The sequence below is a fragment of the Pithys albifrons genome, chromosome 6, assembly GCF_047495875.1.
Source record: "Pithys albifrons albifrons isolate INPA30051 chromosome 6, PitAlb_v1, whole genome shotgun sequence".
Taxonomy (NCBI): Eukaryota; Metazoa; Chordata; class Aves; order Passeriformes; family Thamnophilidae; genus Pithys; species Pithys albifrons.
The window spans coordinates 64834582-64855206 of NC_092463.1; the positions used below are offsets into that span (position 1 = coordinate 64834582).

The 20625-nt window shown below is 39.7% G+C and overlaps 1 protein-coding gene across 2 annotated transcripts in view; it reads left to right on the forward strand.

Moving 5' to 3' along the window:
• Positions 1-6541: 6541 nt before the first annotated feature.
• The window catches only part of LUZP2 (leucine zipper protein 2), a 137404-nt gene continuing 123320 nt past the window's right edge, over positions 6542-20625 (forward strand). Inside the window, exon 1 of one of the 2 annotated variants that reach the window (XM_071559262.1) lies at positions 6542-6874. In XM_071559262.1, the coding sequence (XP_071415363.1) occupies positions 6813-6874 (62 nt within the window). In that variant the 5' untranslated portion in view covers positions 6542-6812. The remainder of the gene's footprint in view (positions 6875-20625) is intronic. The other variant, XM_071559261.1, reaches the window with a different exon arrangement.

Consider the following 20625-nt stretch of genomic DNA (forward strand, 5'->3'; position numbering starts at 1 on the left):
TGGCTCACAAATACTGACATGACCCACACTACTGGAATTTGCTGTCTTGCAAAGCCAAATATCCAGCTTAGATCTGGCTTTAAACAGACCTTTAGGAAACTCAGTATCAGTGGGTTTAGCTCGTTATCACCTTTGAAGTTCTGCCTGAATATGTCTGGTTCTTACCTTAAATATAGATGGATTAAATGTACAGGCACTATACAATATACAACAGAATGAAGACTCAGTTTTTCTAGAGAATTACTCTGTAAAGTGCTTTTTCTGGAGGGTTTGATTGAAATGCCAGTGTACTTGGGGCCAAATCATCCTATCTCATGTAGAGTTCAAATAAATTGCTTTCCCACAGAGCCCTATTGTGGTTACAGAATGGGTTTTGAAAGCTGCATAGTTATGTGTGTAGATGCCATTTGATGCTGAACTTTGTACAAGCGTTTTTATGACCCACTTCATTGCTATGACAAAAAAAACCCCCATACCACTTCTCCAATCCTCTAGCCTATGTATCATAACAGGAATAGCTTTTAGATGTTAAAATACACATCACACAAATCCCCATTTCTTGAAAGAAATGCATCAATGCACCCAGCCATGGGGTGACTGAATAAAGGCTGACTTGGATGTTGTGCCCTGACAGACAGTCCCTTGTGTTGTTGCTTATTTCTATAGTTGAACTTCCTGCCATTAGTACTGATACATCCTCCTTTTACTTCTGCTAGTAGAAAACTAGCCCAGAGTGGAGGGATGGCAATAAAAAAAGCATCTATAGAGATAGGTGTTGTTCCTGTGTTACTGCTCAGTGATTCGCAGGCAACTAAAACCTGAAAGGACAGCTCATGAATGAGCGAAAATTCATATTTATGAAATAAAGTAATAAAATCAAAATGTTCCCAAAGAAAGAAAATATGTTTATCCAGAAAAAATATCTATATGTGTAGTTGGTTATCACAGGATTTAGGTTATATTCATTTCAGCCTCCATTTGAGCATAGAAATTCCAGCTGGGCTTAGGAAAATATGTCTCAACTCCTCCTTTTTGGTATCTTGCTAATTTTACTTCTGTAAGTTTTTGAAAAATAAGCATGGGATGGTGCCTTTCACACTTCTGAGTGTCGTTTCTGTCTGTCTTGCAGCAGCATCCATAGGACAAGAGAGGAACCTTCTCTTTACCTTTTTCACAGAATCACAGAATGCTGAGCTGGAAGGGACCCACAAGGATCATGGAGTCCAACCCTCAGCCCTGCCCAGGCCTATCCCCAAGAGCCACACCACATGCTTGAGAGTATTGTCCAAATACTCCTGGAGGTCTATCGGCCTTGGGGCTGTGCCCACTGCCCTGGGGAGCCTGGTCAGTGCCCACCACCCCTGTCCCTGCCCTGGCACAGCTCCAGCCATTCCCTGGGTGCTGTCCCTGCCCTGGCACAGCTCCAGCCATTCCCTGGGTGCTGTCCCTGCCCTGGCACAGCTCCAGCCATTCCCTGGGTGCTGTCCCTGCCCTGGCACAGCTCCAGCCATTCCCTGGGTGCTGTCCCTGCCCTGGCACAGCTCCAGCCATTCCCTGGGTGCTGTCCCTGCCCTGGCACAGCTCCAGCCATTCCCTGGGTGCTGTCCCTGCCCTGGCACAGCTCCAGCCATTCCCTGGGTGCTGTCCCTGGTTCCACAGAGCAGAGAACTGTGCCTGCCCCTCCTCTACCCCTCCTGAGGGAGTTGTACCTACAATGTGGTCTCCACTCAGTCTTCTCTTCTGCAGCTGAACACATCAAGTGCCCTCAGTGTCCTCACTCGCTGCCCCTCCAGGCCCTTCCCCATCTCTGTGTCCCTCCCTTGGACACTCTCATGGCTTAACATCTTTCTCATAGTGTCACCCAAATTGTCCCCCCACTGCAGGTGGGGCTTCCCCAGTGCAGAGCAGAGCAGGACAATCCCCTCCCCTTGGCCATGCTGAGCCTGATGCCCCTCCCAGGGCAGGGATGGCCCTCCTGGCTCCAGGGCACTGCTGGCTCGAGGCCAGCTGGCCATGACCAGGACCCCCAGGGCCCTTTCCTGGCACTGCTTTCCAGCCTCTCGTTCCCAGTCTGTACCAACAGACAGAGTTGCCCTATCTGTTTTCACTGGTTCACCCATGTTAGCCTATTACTTTTTCAGCTACCTTAAAAGCAGGCTTATTAAATCTTCATTGTAAATTGCTTTTTTTTTTATTTTCACATCTATAACAGTTTTTTATATTTTCATGAGCATAATTTTACCTTCTACTCTATCCAAAGAAAAGAAATGGGTGAACATTGTTTAGAGGTATGTTCCAAAACTCCCGTATCACTTGGTGGCAAGGTGTGCTGGAAAAGAGGGCTTTAAGGATTGCAGTTTTGGCCCCTGGGCTCTGCTGAAATCCATTCATTGAGTGACCTTCTGTTTGATACTAGACCTGAGAGGTGACATATGGCACATGCTATACTTGACCAGATTTCTGACAGTGATGATGAAATGGTTCATTCTGTGAAATCTTAAGCTATGTCACCACTTGGAAATTTTAGTTGAATTCTTTTGATATAAGATGGAGAAGAAACTCTAGTAAGGTAAATAGCAATTTTTACAATTTTTGGTAGGTGAGAAGTGCTGGAGTAAATGTGAAAATCTTATGGTTATTCGATGCCATTGTAAAACTAGGGTTTTTTCTTTTCACAGCCCTTGAAATAGTACAGGGAGATGAAAACAATTACTTATTATCTGAAGTTTTCAGGTAAACAGAACAAAAGGATCCTGCTCACGGTTGTATGTTGTACTTGACTGACACTAATTTGTTCCTTACCATACATTTGTGTGGTCTGTATGTTTTAGACTATTAATAAGACATGCACTAAATCAGTATGAAAAACAAATTAAGTGACATGGTAGTCTGGCATTAGTGCTTGAGTGTTTTTAAACTCTGTGGCTGTAAAAACCTTTAGTTGTTCTATTATAATGCAGAGATTGGCAACATTTTATAACTATGCAATTAAAACATCAGTGTGACAATCTCACTATTGATATAATGCAGCAATTTTCCCTGAGTTCCCATTAATTCTGTATTAATGATATTTTGATATGATCTTGATAGTATAATCTCAGTGCATGTCTTATCTAATGAATTTTGACCTACAGCTGCACTTCAGCTTTTAAAAAAGTCAGGTTTTTAATACGGTATAACAGAAAATAGATCAAAATATTAAGAAACTCTTATTATTTCATCAAGGAAATTCAACTATCACTAGAAGTCCTACTTTATTATGAGAAGTTATACAGGCTTCTTTATGTAGAGTGGAAGGCTCATATATATCACTGGTGTGACTAAGAGAACACAGCGTGTTCTAGTTGTAGTTTTGTAAAGAAACTGGAGGACATTCTCTTTTGCTCACAGTCTCTTATGGTAACCCCTACTCAACCATAAAAATAATATGACAACTTGTATATTATGAAGCACCACAGTAAAGCAAACAAGTAGAGAATGAAGTAACATCATAAATAGCTAGAGCAGGTTTGGAATGTCACAGTACAGGTTATGGTTTTTCTGTGTGTCTTCTACAGTCCCAGTCACTATATTGCATGTTCTCTGACTCTCCATTTATACTTTTGAGAGACTACTTCTGATATTATTTAATATGAATTCAGAAATATTGATTACAATGCCAGATTCCCTATGATAAGCTAATGGTCCTCTTCATTAAGTATGTTTATAGAATTGTTTCTAACACATGCATTCAAAGGAACTGAATACAGTATATGCCATCATTTCATTATTCCTTTTTTCATTACCATTATTTCCAAATAATGAAAATAAAATTAGGACCCCTGCTATAGTAGTTGCTACAGAAATACAGGCTTAAGTGGCTGTCTTTCTGCTCTGGCAAGCACATGCTTGTGCTGTATTTTGCAAAGGGAGACAGTTGGTTCATTTTCCTCTCTAAAGCAGGTGATAATATTCCTACACTACCAGTGCATTTAGCTGAACTTGTGAGAACCTGTGTCACAAGTGTTTGAGATGTCTTGCAGTGGTATTTCTATTGTTTTCTTATTTATATTTTCTGTGCAAGGTTTTTTGGTAAAATGGCACATATAATCAACATTTGCTAGGTAAGCTAGGAGTAATTATTTATTTAGTAAGACTTTCAATTAATTTGAGCTAAGAAATGGAAAGGCTTTAATTAAAAGAGTAAAAATACCTTATTTCTAAAGAGTTCTGCATGTCTGATGTATTCATATTGAATATTTCTATCCAACATCTTCGAAGTTGTTCTGCATTAATATTTGATCTCTCTTTAAGTGTACACAGCACTAAATACATTGAATACAGTCTGTTTAAGAAAAATCTGCAAATGCTTCTCTCCCATTTTTTTGGTATAGATACATTATTGTTAGGATGCACATTACTCCTCTAAAGAAACCAACCAATCAAAACCCAAAAACCCCTCTGAGTCTTCAAGATCAAGGTCATTTATCTGCATATGAGGGGAAAAAATGGATGCTTTTTATGTCTTTAGGCAAGCAGTTTGAATACAATCAAGTCTGACAAGAATAGCATTGAAGATTAAGTGACCAGTTCTTAATTATAGAATTTGCCTCCAAAAAGGCAGGTTTTCCTTTTGTGCTATGTGCATTTGCTGCTGAGCATTTGTTTTCACAGTAAAGCAATCTTACCTGTACATATCTGAATATTTAAGGGTGCAGTTGCTGCAGCCTCTGCTCAGCCACTGCTGCCATTTCCTGTGCCCAAGTCATTGAGGGCCCCCACAGGCTGACCTGAGTTGAGCAAGTTTGTTCCACATCCTGTACATAGAGCCCTTGAGGTTTTTGTAGGCTGAAACTCTGCTGTGACACTCTTTCTGGAATATTCACATCAGAGCAGCAGTGCTGGTAAGTGTGAAAGCCTCTTAATTGTTCAGTCAATTCTGAACAGGATGGAGAAATTATGCAAGGAATGACAGTGTGACGTCTGGGTGACACAGCACTATCACAGCTGCACACTATCACACCTACACTGGAGTCACTCAAGTGGGAGGTGTCCCATGCAAACATGGTAAGACCCCCTGAGATGAAACCAAGATGCAGCAGTAGGCCTCTGTATTCCACTCCCACCCCTGAAAGAAGAGGTAGAGCAGTAATAGGATTAAAAAATAATTCCTCAAATTGCAACATTTCACAAGTTTTCTTAAGATCGTTCAGCATTGTCAGGCATAATTTACTGCCTTGATGCACCAGTATCTTCCCCTCCATTCCACCCTGTATGTGTGCACAGAAAAGGAAGATGAAACAAGTATTAGCTGCTTATAAAAGACTGTGAGGTGCCTGGTAGCCTGGGAATGTTGGCTTTTTCAGGAAGAGAAAATTACAGGCTAACTGTTCTTTTTATGACGTTTTACTATGCTATCGTAAGTAGCCATGGTAACATGACTGTTCTTTCATGCTGGTAAGTAGTGTCAAAATAACAATAAATACTGATTTAAATTAATCTGAGTGAATAGAACTTGCTGCCAGGTGTGCTGAATAAAGATACTAGAGTTAGAACACAGGAAGAATAGACAGAAATTTTATTTTATTCCTATTTTGTTATGCATGTTGCCTTTTCTTCTTTTCTCCGCCATCATTCTCAGTTTGCTATTGAGAGATGTAACCAACAAGGTAATTTATTAATTCTACGTGCATGCCACGTGAATGACTTATTAGGGGAAAATACTAATTTTAAAAAGTCCTTCATTCGTTTCAAACATTGAATTTCTGTTTGCTTTGATGGAATTCAAAATTACCCTTCAATAAACAGCTGAATGCAATGACACACAAGATCATTTTTTATGGAATTTTTACTTTATGCATGTGATGTATAGTGTGGTTTCTACGTGCCTTTTACATGACCACACAAACACACAGGTGACCAAAACTTTCTTGTAATGGCCACACGTCATTCACTTGCAGACAAGTTTGTTTGATTGGGGTTTGGGGGTATTGCATAGCAAGATGACTACTGTTCAAACATTATACTTTCATTAGGTTTGCCATCAGATGAACTTCACTTGTGTCAAGGTAGGGAATACCTACACACTGAAAGCATCTTTTACCAATGCTGATTTATTTTAACTAATTATTAAGATCAAGTGAATACAAATACAGGAAGGAGGAAAGGCGTATTTATTTCTCTGAAGGTCTTATTCTTTGCTTCAGGCTTTTAGACATGACATTAATGTTTCAAAGCCCTCTTTTGGAAGCTATTTCTGCTGTTACCTTCAACTTGATATGGGGTGAATGAACATCTGATTGAAATAGCGGCTTTTCTGTTTCTGCTTTAGAGAAATGACACCTGGCTGGGTGTAGTTACCGGCTGCTCTGGGCTTGACACCTACTCAGAACAGCTCCTTTCCCTGTATCACCTGTCGTGTTTATATTCGCATCACATAAAGGCGCTAACTGCAAAACGCTGGCGGTGTTTTCATTGCGGGTTTCTCTTTTTTTATTTATTTCTTTCTTCCTTTCCAGGCGGCGTTCCTCGCCGTGCCCGGCGGTCCCGTCGGAGCGAGGCGCTGTAATCCCTCCCGACCGGCGCTCGGGGCGCGTCCTGGGCAGCCTCTGGGGATCGGGACATCCCTCGCTCCCTCCCGCCGCTCAGATCCCGCTCGGCACTCCCTCCCCACGCCGTGTGGAGGGGTTTTTGCGCTGGCGGCGGCAGGACCCGCACGCAGCGGGCGGGCAGCGCCCTCGGCGGGGCGAGGCGAGGTGCGGGAGGAGGAGGCACCGCGCACGGAGCCGCTGTAAGAACCGTGGCAGGATCAGAGCAAACGGAGGAGCGCCAGCATGAAATTCATCTCTGCTTATTACTTGCTGCCTCTCTTCCCGGCGCTGGTCCTCGGCGCTAGGTGAGTAGCGAGGGCTGTTCTTCCTTAGAGCGCTCCTGCTTTGTTTGCTTTTTCAGATTCCGTGCTTTGAAGAGAAATAATACCGATTTCTGCTTTTGCTGGGGTATTCTGACCAGAGATCATCTGATTCTTAATCTGATTCTTATCTGTCCCTCCTCATCCTCTGAAAGATGCTGAGTGTTCTCTTGGTGGTTATAGGCTTTTTTTAAAATGCTAAGAAAGAGATGCTCCCATATAACTTAACCCACAGCTTGTGGGATGTAACAAGACAGTGACAAATACAAGCTCTATGTATGGAGCAGTAAAACCAGATAGACTTTCATTGGAAAGAAAGGCAAACAGCTGAAACTGAGAACATGCTGGTGTTTTGCCTTAGAGTGCAAAAAAATTAGAAACAGTTGAACAATCTCATCTCAGTTTAGGATTCTGTATCTGAACATAGACCTGGGTCTTCTTGCTTTTCTGGTTTTTTTACTGTGAAATGCAGGTGAGGTATTGCAGCGTTATCTCAACGCCAGTAAATGGGTAAAAAGTTGCTGCAATCTAGAATACCTTTCTGTGCAAGTATAAGAAATTCAAGAAAATATGAACAAAATCTATTGCAGCTGAAAAATCAAACCTGATCTGACCATGCAGAGTTCTGATAAGGTGGTGTGTTCTGCTCACCTGCTGAGAGATGGTATATTGTCCTTGTTGTAGGTACAATATGTTCAGCAACGAAAAGATAAAGCTGAGACACTCCATCTCATTGTCTTGATGTACACAGATGGGAAGTTAATGTTGGGTGCAGAGCAGATCTATTATGACACAGCTCTCAGTTCAGACTTCTTGACTTCCAGTTCCTTATAAGTAAATCAAGCCCAAATTTTGACTGTGGTATTTTTCTGCTGTTAGAATAATAACAGAGTAATAATTTCATAATGAATAGCAATGAGCCCAAAAAGCATGTTGTTCTCAGAGGTTATATGTATATACATTTTTCAGGGAAATGCGTTTTTTCCCTTATTCTTGGTCTCTTCCTGTAAAATCAGCGTTGAAGCAGATTTTCCCAGAAGCACTGCATGTTTTAAGGCTTAAAATGTGTGCCTTCTACATACTCAAAACAAGGGACAGCAGGAGATCATCTCTCTACATACGCAGCAAATAACTGAAAAATCTCTGAGTGGAAAAAAATCCTAATGCAGGGAGAAATCACAGAATCACAGCTGGAAGGACCCACAAGAATCATTGAAGTCCAGCTCCTGGCTTGGCAGACGACAGACCCTACAGTCCCCCCAGTCCCTGAGAGCGTTGTCCAAAGCTTTGACAGCCTTGGGGCAGAGCCCACTGCCCTGGGGAGCCTGTTCAGTGCCTGACCACCCCCTGGGAGAAGAATCTTTCCCTGATAACCCACCTAAACCTCCTCTAATTCAGCTTCATGCTATTTCCTCGGGTCAGGAAATTGCTTCCATTATTCAGTTATTTCCCTCCTTTAGAGTGGGTTGTTAAAGACACAAGAGGGGTACGTTTTTTGGTGGTGCTTCTGATGAAGGATTCCACAGTGCTGGTCCATATGAGCCTTGCTGATGCACCCTGTTCTATAGAACTTGGAGGAAAATTGTAATATACTGTGCTTCGTTTCTTCTGATTTAATGAGATGTCTAAGGAAACTTTCACTAGCAGTCAAGTGTGGATTAATATGGATTAATAATTTTATGCTCATTAAAGAGTGTCACATCCTTGGAAGAAAAATTAAAACGGAGAGGAAGGACCAAACCAGCTTTTGCAGATGTAGATTTGTGTCTTGCTTGAGCTCATGCTGATTAAACTGCACTGAAAAAAAGCTATGGAAAACTTAAAAACTGCTTGAAATTCCTGGGAGTCAAGATACCGAGTGTAGAACCCTAAAAGTGGGTCCTCAACTTCTTGACCAAGGATTGCTGGTTTGAAAAATGAAATCTCTCTCATTCCTGATGACTGTAAAAAAAGAAATAAAAATTCAAATCCCTTCTCATCTTTCAAAAAATAGCTGGAAAGAATATCAAGAAGTTGAAGTTGGCATGTGAATATTAATTATGAAAATTATGATTCTGAGGAGTGGGTACAGTTTGACAAGAGTACAGTTTTGTGGCACATGGTGATTTATGTTCCTATGTAATTGAAGGATGAAAATTATCTATGTGAAAGAAATTCCAGTTGAACTCCACCCAAGTACTGTATGTGTTACAAAGTGAAGTTTTGGGTTTGATACCAGATTGGTCATCCTGTTAAAAAGGAGACTGAAACTCTGCTGTGGAGTTGGAGACTTATAAAAGTCGTGGACTACTCTCTTCAGCAGTGACTTGATTTGTTACTGGCTGTAGAGAACACAGAGTCATTTTTCAGCTGCACCTGCTGAAAGTATAAAAAATGATACGGTGCTATCAATATGCCATCTACTGGAAAGAGATTATGCTTTAATCTCCTTCAGCAGAAGGCAATTCTGTCTGTGTCAGTTAATACTTGTAAACATATGGCTAATTCACTAGTTGGAGGTAACAGTAGATTTCCAGGGCTAATTGTGTTTGCCAAAAGCAAAGTCCAATATCCTGCTGTGTGAAATTGCTTAGCTAAAACAAAGCATCAGCCTTGCAGGACAGAAAGTTTTCCATCATGAGTATTTTTGTAACAGTTTTTACTCTGTTGCGTGTGTTGTCACTGATATCAGAGCTGCAGAGGTGGACAGCTGATGATTTTTGTTCCTTGTCATGGTGATGGCTTTGGAAGATCCCGTGTGATGGTGCATGTCCTCAGATCTGATTGCAAGAAAATATGACTTGATGAGCTCAACTATGGTAACACAACTTGTCATCTTTTCTTGTTTGATAGTATTGTTAGAAAGAGGGAAACACACAGCTATCACCATTGTTTCAGGACTGTATGTAACATCCAAGCTTGCTCTAAAATGATATGCATGAATCAATACCTATGACATCACAGAAAGTTCATGGTTTTGAAATGAATGATCTATTCTGCTGGATTTTGGTGTGGCTTGGAGACATAATGATAACTCCTGATCATATTTCCAGCTGGCTGTAGTGAGAAAGAGGTAGGTAGTAAGGTTGAGGTGTGTTTGTCTGTCCACTTAACTATCTATGTTTTCATGGAAAAAGTGAAAATTGTTGTCCTAAAATCAGCCTCTAAAAATGTAAAGGGGAACATTTTTGAAGGTGAATTTAGCTTTGTAAAGCTATTCTGAAGTTTGTGTTTTCCTGTCCACCTTTACATCTCTTTTGAGATTTTGATTTCGGCAGATCCAATGTGACAGTTGATATGTCTTGGTTTTTTACATATGATGCTGAAGACAGCACAGGTTTTTCATACAACATCAGAAATGAGTCTCAGTGCACTGAGTGTTCAGGCAGTGGACACAGAGTGCCATGGGCTCAGGGTGTGATTCTGTGGCCACCTGTGTGCTTTTGTGGCCCCTGACACCTGAAGTGTGCCTGGAAAGCTGTTTGCAGAGGGAATGCTTACATGAAGTCAGTCACTGGGGACATTAACTAAGATTTGCAGTCCAAGTTATTATGTCTAATGAGACTTCCATACTGAGAGCTAAAATGACAATTTTCTGAATGGTACTGTTGAAAGGCTGTAGACCAAAATTGTTTGTCTAAATTACAAGAATATGACTCCTTAGAAGAAACTTGATGTGAAACAAACATTCCCCCCTCCTTTTTCTCATGACAGTGCAGTCCTTTCTGTACACATATGAAATATGTCAGAAACAAGACACTGAATAATTTGATTGAAGTAGAATGCTTATTAGCAGAGAACAGGACCATAAACCTAACAAGATGCATGTTAATAATAATATTATTTCTACTACAGCAACTCATTGAATTTATGTACAAACAACAGGGCTGTAAAAAGCAGAATTTATTGCAATGGTAGAATAGCTGCTGGTGGTCATCTTTCCACAGTCAGTTTTACTCCACTGATGTTACAAAGCAACCTTTGATTCAGAGGCTGCAGGGGAATGCTTCCTCTGTGGTTTGTAGCAGGGTAAAACTAGTGTGCCCATTACCAACTGCTTAATAAAGGTATGGGTGTTGGTCTGGTGTGTGTCTGTTGTCAGAAGTGATAGCAATATAATGAATCTTCTTATTAACCTTGAGAACTTGACATAAATGGGGGTTTTTTCCCCTGGATGTATTTTCAAGGTTGACTATTTCCTCTGCATTTGTTGGTTTAGATAATTATTTTTAAGGATATGAAAATAATATCTTTTCCTTCTTTCAGATAAAGGTGTGTAAAGGATTGAGCCTGAGATTTGAGGAAAGATAAAGAGGAATGTATCTGATGTCACTGGACTGGGGTGGAGTGAGAGAGAGTACAAAACCCTTCTTTCTAGTTCTTAAGACCTTTTGGGGCTATAATCAGGTGCAGAAAGTAACTGTCTTTTGTTTAGGCTGATATGAGAGTCGATGGACTCTGCTCCAGTCTAGATTTGAAGTGGAAGTCTGAGGCTTCTCCTGGGTGCCACCACTATTGGGTTCTCCCTGGCTGGTGCCAGGAGATATTGTCCCTTGTGAGATCCCAGACTAACATCCAGGGAGTGTCCCTCCTTTCCCCACGACTGAAGATGAGCTCTGCAGTGTGCTGCTAGGCTACTTCTTGATCACTTCTTACTGTCAGTTCTTGATATTTTTCTTTCACAAATGCAGGGGTAATAACTCTATTGTTTGTCTCCTGCTTAGAATTCACAGTTTTACTGTCTGAGTTCTCTGGGCTGTGAAAGCTTTCTGATTTCTATCATTGTGGATAATGATGCTTGTTTGGTTAATGGCTTGTAAGGACTTATATTTGAGGTACAAAAGTAGAATTTAGACATGGCTTGTGACTGTATTATAGCTGAAGAACTCTGTGCCTTTGTTGTGGACTGTGTTTAATCATAATGGGTGCTTAAACCACTCATACAACTCCATTATTTCAAGGAATGAGTTTGGTTTGATGGCTTTATTTTCATGATTTATAAGCAAGAGCCTAATGCAGCAAACTAGAAATGACTTGGTGAAACAAAGCATTTTTTTCTGGGAAGAAAGTTTTGAACTCCAGTGATATATTAAAATAGAACAGAAACCTCACAATCTCCATCCCATAAACAAAGGAAAAACCCAAACACACAAAACCCACACTTGAACTATGTATGTGCATATAAGAATATGTGTGTATATATACATATATTTTTAATGCCAGCCTTACGTAATAAACTTGCTTCTCTGTGTTTGCAGCCCTGCCAGAACAGAGTAACCACACGTTATTTAATCTGTATGTCTTGGACAGGGGAAGATTTTTATTTTTAATTTTTAAAATGTTCTAAATTTTATGGGATTTTCTGCTATTTTAGGGTTATGAATGATGCCCTTGGAAGTTACTTGTTGCTACGTGTTATTAGCTTGAACTGATACATTTAAAAGTGCTCCACATATCTAAGATCATCAACCTAAATTAAAAATCCAGGGGAAAAAGTCTGTTTGGCCAGAAGAAATAAAAATAGATTCTTTTGTGATATTTTATCACTTATGTTTCTGATTTCTGGAAAATGAAAGGAAGAAGGAAAAAACCAAAAAGGAAGTGAGGAAAAGAAAGGATTCTATAAAAACTTTTGTAACTTTCAGTAAAGGCTTATTTTTGTTTTGATCTAATCTGCAGTTAAAATATTCCTGAAGTTCCATGTGAACTCATGTAAATCTTGAAGATCTCTAGAGTTCAGTCTAAATGTAATACAACAGCTGGAATTTGGCTTTTTATGCCATGGATAATGCATTTCTGTCCAGGAGACTTGCCATGGACATTTTAATGTATCCTTTGTGTTTAGAAAAATTAGAATGCTGACACTTTCCTGTTTCAATTATTAAGTTGTAGCTAAGGCAGAATATAAGGATCTCTTAACCTAAAATTGTAACTCCTTTTTCTGTGAGGCTGTGGGTTCAATATGATTTTCTATATTTAATAGAAACCTGTTCACTGGTAGTCATCCTTATGAGTACCACTCTGCAGACAAAGAAAGCTTGTTTATGCCACCTTTCAAACCCAGAGTTTCTTACCAATGTCTCGTTTTTCACAATGGCTGTGCTACCTGTCTTGTAAGTCAGATCTGTAAATGTTCTCTGTATGGAAGTCAAGTAATGTTTCTCAGAAAGCATAAAGACTTTTCATACCATCCTTCAGTCTTAATATTATGTGAAGGTTTAAGATGTGTATTGTTGTATTTGTATTTCAAATACATCAGAGGGCAAGTTCCTTTAGAAATGCTGAAGAATAAATGTGACATTGCATAAAATAGCAGGGGTTTTTGTGCTACCATAGTTTTCACCCTTTCCTTCCTCTGCTACTATTTATTCATCTTACCCCTTAACTCACATCCTTCCTGTGTTTATTGGTGTTTACCTTTATTGTGTTTTATCTTCGCTTTTTTTTGGAGTGTTCCCTCTTAAGTTTCCACTGTATGTGTTGATACAAACGTTTTGACCAATCATTAGAGAAATGTGAGTCTTACAGGCTGAAGAAATAGCTGTGAATGGAATTTCTCAATATCTTACTTGTCAATATTGATTAATAGCATCTATGGAAAGATGTAGAGAGGTGTCAAAAAATTCTGGCATGTTTTGTCTCCACATGCTCTCTCATGAAGATAAGGCTTGTTTGCTGTCAGCTTGGGTATGTTACCCAAAGTGTTATTTTCCCCATGTGTTTACATATTCTTCTTGTTACTTACAAATGATCATATTTGGTTGATTTATAGTTATAGTTTCCTGCTAGAAAATAAGAAGGTTTTCTTTTCATTTGCCTGTTATGAAAGTGGAAGGTGGTTGAAAACTGTGGGACAAATTGCAGCACTGAAAACGTCGCGTGTTTGCTGAGTCACATCTAATTGCAAACTGACACCTTGCCCATCTGGATGGAGCTGCAGCAGAACATCTTTGTGACATCTCCACACGAAAGTCTTCCAGTCCACCACCCTTTACTCAGGGGGATGTGTTATCACTGGATTTTTGTTATGCCCTTGCTTAGAGAGCATCGAAACACCTTCTGTTCAAGAACAACAAACAGGGGTTTTAGAGGGGTAGAGTGTCTGTAATTTCACCACAGTGAAACAACACTTCAACATGTTTTCAATAGTTTTTATGGATGTTCTTTAAACTTGGTTTGGTAGTAGGAGAGGAGGCAAATTGCCTGGTGCTGTAAGTGGTAAACAAAATAGTTTACTCATCTTTTATACTGTTGATTTCTCAGTATTTCATACAGTTTTTTAGGTGATGGTGTGAATTTGTTGGTATGCATAACTAAACAGGAGTAGGAGCTCAGACTTTGCTCTTGGTTCACCAAGCAATTCTGAGGTGCAACAATAAGGTCAGCAATACACTGTGCCAAACTTATGCATGACATCCTCTTCCTCTCTGAGTGATTTTGCAGCCATGTGTTTGTTTCAGCCTCGTCTGTGGCACTAAACAAGGGGAAAACTGAGATTTTACTGGAATGTGGAAAAGAAAAAAATGTGTGGAAAAATTGATGTGGCAAGACTGAAAAGCAGCTGTGCTCTGGGTATCATTAGATTATTGAGGATGTTTCTTCCTCCTGAGGCAGCATAATGAAATGTGTAGTCGATGTGCAAAGAGACGTTCTCTCTCGAAAATGGGGAAATAAAATCAATTTTATTAGTGTTTCATTTAGAGTTTTTTGCTAAGAGATATTTTTCAGGATGGGTTGAAGCTCAGTGAGGGTGCAAATCAAACAACTGTGTTTAATAGCTGTACCTTTGAGCTGCCTTGTTGAAACCACTCAGTTGATAATTGATTCTTACTTTCTGTGCCAAAATACCCCAAATAGCTGTTGTATTCTTGCTACTTATCAGTGGCTGGCAGAGTCCATCAGCCCTGCTGTGCTTCAGCCCCTCTATTCCATGGAGGGTGCACCTCTGAAAACAGGTAGTGTTGAGGTTTTGTTGATTCTCATTTGTTTTCTTCCTCCTCCTGTGAAGGAAGCCAAATTATGCTAAGAGCCCAGATATTTTAGAGAGGCTTAATACCTATAATCTGCAATGGATTTTCTTTGAAGTGAGCAGAACAAGTGGAATCTGATGCCTTTTGAATGTCAAAAGGGAACAGCCTGTTGACCACACTAAGCTTTTGAAAACCTGAATGTAAATTGGAGCTGTATTCTTGGAAATGTAGACTGTTGTGTAGGTGCTGATGTATATGGGGGATAGAGAGTAGTCTTTGTGGTCAGGAATACATCCTGATCTCTTTTGCAAATTGTAGCCTTGCAGCTTGCTTTGCTTTCAGCTGAGGAACAAGGTTGTTTGGGTTAATGAAGGTGGCAAGGCTTGGGAATTAATCTGTAACCATGGTGCCCCAATGACAATGGGGCGAGGAAGGCTCAGAACCCACCACAATTGCTGCTTCCCTTCCCTTTCCTTTGGTAAGTAACTGTAACATTGCAACCAGTGCAGTCTGTGCTATTTAATTTGGTGAAAGATCACTCTCGAATTCTGATTTCTGTGAAATCTCTGCACTCACATATGAATGATGTATGAAAAAATACTGTCCTCAAATACATAGATAGTGAGTAGAGACTAATCTGCAGCTGCTATTTTTATTTACTTGTCTGCTCTTCAATACACACAGATGTGCTGTATTTGGTTCCAGAAAGCTTGTGAAAGCAGACACTTATTTATTATATTTCTTTTAACTCATACCTCTGTCCCTGTTTCAAATATCCTAGTTCTCCCCTCCCCTTCCCCCCCCCCCCCAACCGTTTCTACTCAGCTGGAGCTCTTTTGGCTCAAGGGCAGATTGTTATCTGTTCCTGGGCACAGAAAAAATTAAAATGCTGTAAAAGCTAAAAAGTGAGATCTGTTTGAAAGAAATAATAATCAATTTTTTCAGATGGGCTCAGGAAAAACCTACTTTTCTATCTTTTTTTAATATCATAGCTCTTGGTATTGCCAGTTTCATATGTAGCTAAATTGACAACATTTAAATAGCTTCTGAAAGAGCTGGGAAGAAATACAAGACATGTATACCAGAACTGTAGGTTTAAGGAGAAAATGTTTCCTTTGTATGAGATGAATTGCCCACCGCGGCTCATAAAATGTAACTGCAAAGGCTTAAGCCATTCCCATCAAATAGGTGAGTACATAAGCTGATACTGGAATCAGGTTTAGGTATTTTAGTGTTCACTCACATCATGTGTTTCTTTGGTGCTTAATCTTGCTGTTTATGTCACATGTTAAAATGGTACTTTTATATGTAATGGAAAACGGATCCAAATAACATTCAGCCATTACAGGAACATGAAGTTTTTGTTCCACTACATTAGACCCGACAATACCTTGGAAGAAGTAGTATAAAATAATTTAATCTGCTTTAAATCTTTCCATGTTCTAGGGAATTAAGTGACCCTTAAGGCAGCTTACTGCAATATCTGTTGCAGGCTCCTTCTTGTGAGTATTTGCAGGGACACATTTGGAGAAATAAGCAGATGTGTTTTCAGAAATTTGGTTGCTGACTAGGCTGGAAACAAACATACATATCCAAGCAATCCCCTCAACCACTTGATTTTTAAGGGAACTATTGGAAAGTTTCACTTTAAAAAGGCAGAACTGAGAAATTGCCAGAGCCATTCTTGGACCTGATTGGATGAGATAAGGTATCAAATGGGTGGTGTTGGGAAAACAGGGTGATTTCAGTATCTGTTAGAAGGAGGTAGATAACAAAGGACATTATGTGCTGAATGAATAAGTTGAAATATTGATGTTACTCTGGAGATACTCTGTTTGCCTGCATCTTACCAGAGTCTGACTGCATCTGGATGCTGCTCTTTCTAAACAGAGATAAAAAAATGTGTGTAGAGAGTGAGAAAACTTTGGAGGGAAGGAGATTGTTTAGGCTCTTCTTGTGACTGCTTGGGGCTTAGAAATTATAGTATTGGTTTAGCTTTAATTCTTTAAAATAAAACCTTAAAAATTGTTTTAAAAATACGACTTGAAAGTCTCCTAATAAGAAAGCAGTAAAAAAAGTTAAAACTTTCACTTCAATTTTAGGGCAATAGAGCAGATTCCTCTTGTGCTACAGATAGCTGTGGTCCATATGCTTTAAACCTCATGGTTTAGGTACACCTACTGCAAACTTAAGGGTAAATTTTTCAGTGTTCTACAGATAACACTGTTTTACAGTGCAACTGTGTGTGTGTGTAAATCTTAGTGCTCATTACTTACCAAACACTAACAAGGATGGAGAGAATTCTTACCTGATTCTTGTTAGTTCAGTGAAAAGGAGTGCATCTGGAGTAGATGCAAAAACATCATTGTGGATGCTGATAAAAGAAATGAAAAATTGCAAAGTGGTATCCAATTCCATTGGTGTATGTTTTTGAATGTAAAAAGATCTTTTTTTGCTCCAGGAAAGATGCATAAATATATACAGTGCATGTGCCTGTGTGTAAAGGCTTTCTAGTTGTAGACACATAACGAAGCATGAAATTTTGATTTTTGCCTATCTTTTCTCAGTGGCTTGAATATATCTATATCTACACACATATATTGCTGCTTCTGCAGAATGAAATACTTCAAAACAGCTGATTTCTTTTTTTTCCCAACAGTTAAGGCGTCAAATTTGGCTATGCTTTTTGCAGATAAAAACACCAAATCATCTCCACAGATAACACTGGTGGGTTTTTTATATCATGGTACTTACTTCAAGTGGAAGAAATAACACTGGAGACAAGCATTGTTTCTGGAAAATACATTAACCTGGAATTATTCTGCTGGCTTCCACTTCTGCAATGTTTCGGGTGCACAGTCTTGCATTTCAGTGTGTAAACTTTCAGTCTATATTCCTGTAGATTTCTCATATTTCAACAGACTTTCATATTTATGTTGATGATGGCTATTAGTTGCTGTTATTATGGCATGTCTCTCACTGCTGAAAGAGAGACTTGAACAACTGTTGTACTGTTAAATGTTCACTCAGCAATTGGTTATTTTGGTGTTTCTCAGCGTTATTGGTGTAACCTCCTGTTGGAGCAGCATCTGACACATCCTGTGGTTGTCCCAAACAACTCCCACAGGGGTGTGAAACAGTGGGTGCTTTTGCAAAGGCTCTCTTCTTAACTGCCTCAGAAGCTTTTTCAAAGTTTACATGACAGGTAACCTTCCAAATCTGCATTAGAGGAAGATGTGAATCTTTTCAATTCTCAAATGCTCTTCATGTTTTACCTGAATATGAGGAAGAACTTCTTCCCTGTGCAGGTGAGTGCACCTGGAACAGGTTGCCCGGAGAGGTTGAGAGAAAGAGATCACGACTCCTGGGGTGTCCAGGGTCCTGGTGAATGCACCTGGGCTTGGTGGGGATACCTCTTTACAGATAGGTTTTCCCCACCCTGAAAGAAGGTTTCTCACTTTCTATGCAAATTCATTTTCATACACAGTCTGTTCTTTCACACCTTACTGGAAATGGGTCAGAGACCTCCAGGATCACTGATGGTCTTGACCCTCCCCTTACAGTCCATGCCCACCTCTTGGCCTCATCCTGCACCTGTGCTGTACTGTGCTGTGCTTACCTCCAACAACTAGAACAAGGGTGTTTGTCCTCAAAAAGCACTGCCCTACCTCAGTATGGCCCATCCTCCAGCCACATCTTATCCTTTCCCATGGTGTGTCATTACCACCAAGTCTGACTCCACAGATATCCTTCTATCAGTGTTTGAGCCCTGCACATTAGCCCCTTATCTTCTGAGATTTACACAAGATCATGGGAGTTTGCCTTTTCAGCAGACATGTGGTCCTGGGAGTATTAACTGGCTTGGCAGGATTACACTGAAATAAAACTTGAATAACAGACTGTAGCTTTAAATCAATTATTTGATCACCTTTGGTAGTTACTAAATAAACCACCCTTTTGAAGCCTTTGGGGTCATTGTAACATTGAGTTCACTGAATCCCCATGAATCTTAGAATAAAATTAAGCTCCCAGAGGCATCCTCCTAGCATCTATTAAAAGAGAATAAGAAATGGAATGCCATTGTTCTTCAGCAATTTTATGACTTTTATTTGGACAAAGAACACAGAAATTAACTGTCCCAACTCCCAAACATGGAGGGGAGCTCAGGTGTACAAAGCTTTCTGACTTCCCTTTCTTTTATGTTACTCTGAGAGTGATCTTATTGTGGTAAATATAAGGCATTCTTCTCTCAAGTTTGCAGGATTTCTTTTACTTTCTGCATTATTTTTATGAAAAATTTGCCCTTAATGAGTGCCGAATGGGTGTTACAGTAGTTGTGAAGACACTTAGTGTCCCAGGTACACCCTTAACAACTCGTTTGTTTATTACTTGACTATTTTAAACCTTTGTTTTAAAAGTTTTTTTCCTTCTGTTTTTCTTAATGTTTCCTACTGAGAGTGGTTCATACAATACTGCCATCCCTCTGGATAATATTAGTAGTGAAAACACAGCACTCATCAGATTAGTACTGATCAGCTAATTAATAATGTGCCTTCTAATGTGCAGAAGTGAAGAATGCAGGCATGGCAAGGGCTGTATTTCCATTTCTATTAGAATTCAATAGGCAAGTCAAAAAATTCATATGTATTTGAAAGTAATCAGGCAGTTGCATGTCAACAGGAAGAGTTGTATATCATGGCTGAAGGATGTCTCTGTTGAAAATTGAGTCTGGATATTTTTAATGTTTAAATTGTGGCAGAATCTGTGCCACTGAGAAATGAAGAAACCAATAGTGCTATTTAAGAGCACTATGTGAGGTCATTGAGTGCACTGTAATGTAAGAGCCACAGTAGTCCCAGTGAATAAGAAAGAAATGCAGTGCTGTGTTTCAGAGAGGAACTGGCTCCAATCATCACTTGGCATCTGCAACTTTATTCCAGCTACAGATCTGGCCATTCACCAACTGGAGACATCTTTTAATTGTGAGCATTGTATCTTTGCCAGTTCAATTAGCACTTTCAACACTTTGATCCAAATTGGTATTTAAGACTTCATTCTAAGGCTGGACTTCACAAGAACAGACAGCATTTAATGTCAAACATGAAAAATAATGTGAGGTTACCTGTTGTTTTCAAAACTAAACTATCCCCTGTGAGATAAGAGCAGCATATAAACTGGAGCTCCCTCCAGACTTCTTGTGTGGGAGGATATTCTAACCCATGTACAGTTTTCCACCTTTCTGGACTGTATTAATTTTATGTGATATTGATCAGTTTAGTGCCTGCCTGACACATCCCTTACTCACCTGCATAACTAATTCAAAAGGATTGCATATTTCTTCTGCAGCAGGCAGAAGACCTGGCGGTGGATAAGAGAAAATCAGGTATTTGTATGGAATATAATGGTATCTAGTACCTCTCTTTCTAATCTCTCACTAAGGAGAGGATTTGTTCTAGGAGTGGCTGTTTTACTTGTTTAATTAAACTGTTCTAGCTGAGTCTACATTTGTGGATGGTACTTTTTACCTTTATCTTGTGTTTGATAAATCTAGAAACATTCTTAAGTTGTCAGTATTAGTCCCTTATGCTAAATCAGTGCTAAATGTGGTGGAGGCACTGGGGGCAAGTATTTCTCTTGAAAACACTAAGGTGGTTTATGTAGGAATCAATTTCTGTTTATTCCAGCAAAATGGGGAGAAGACTATTAGGTCAGAAATATACTTGTCTTTGCTATAGAACATTATCTGGGTGGAATTAAACCCAGGATCAGTCTTGCACAAATCCAACT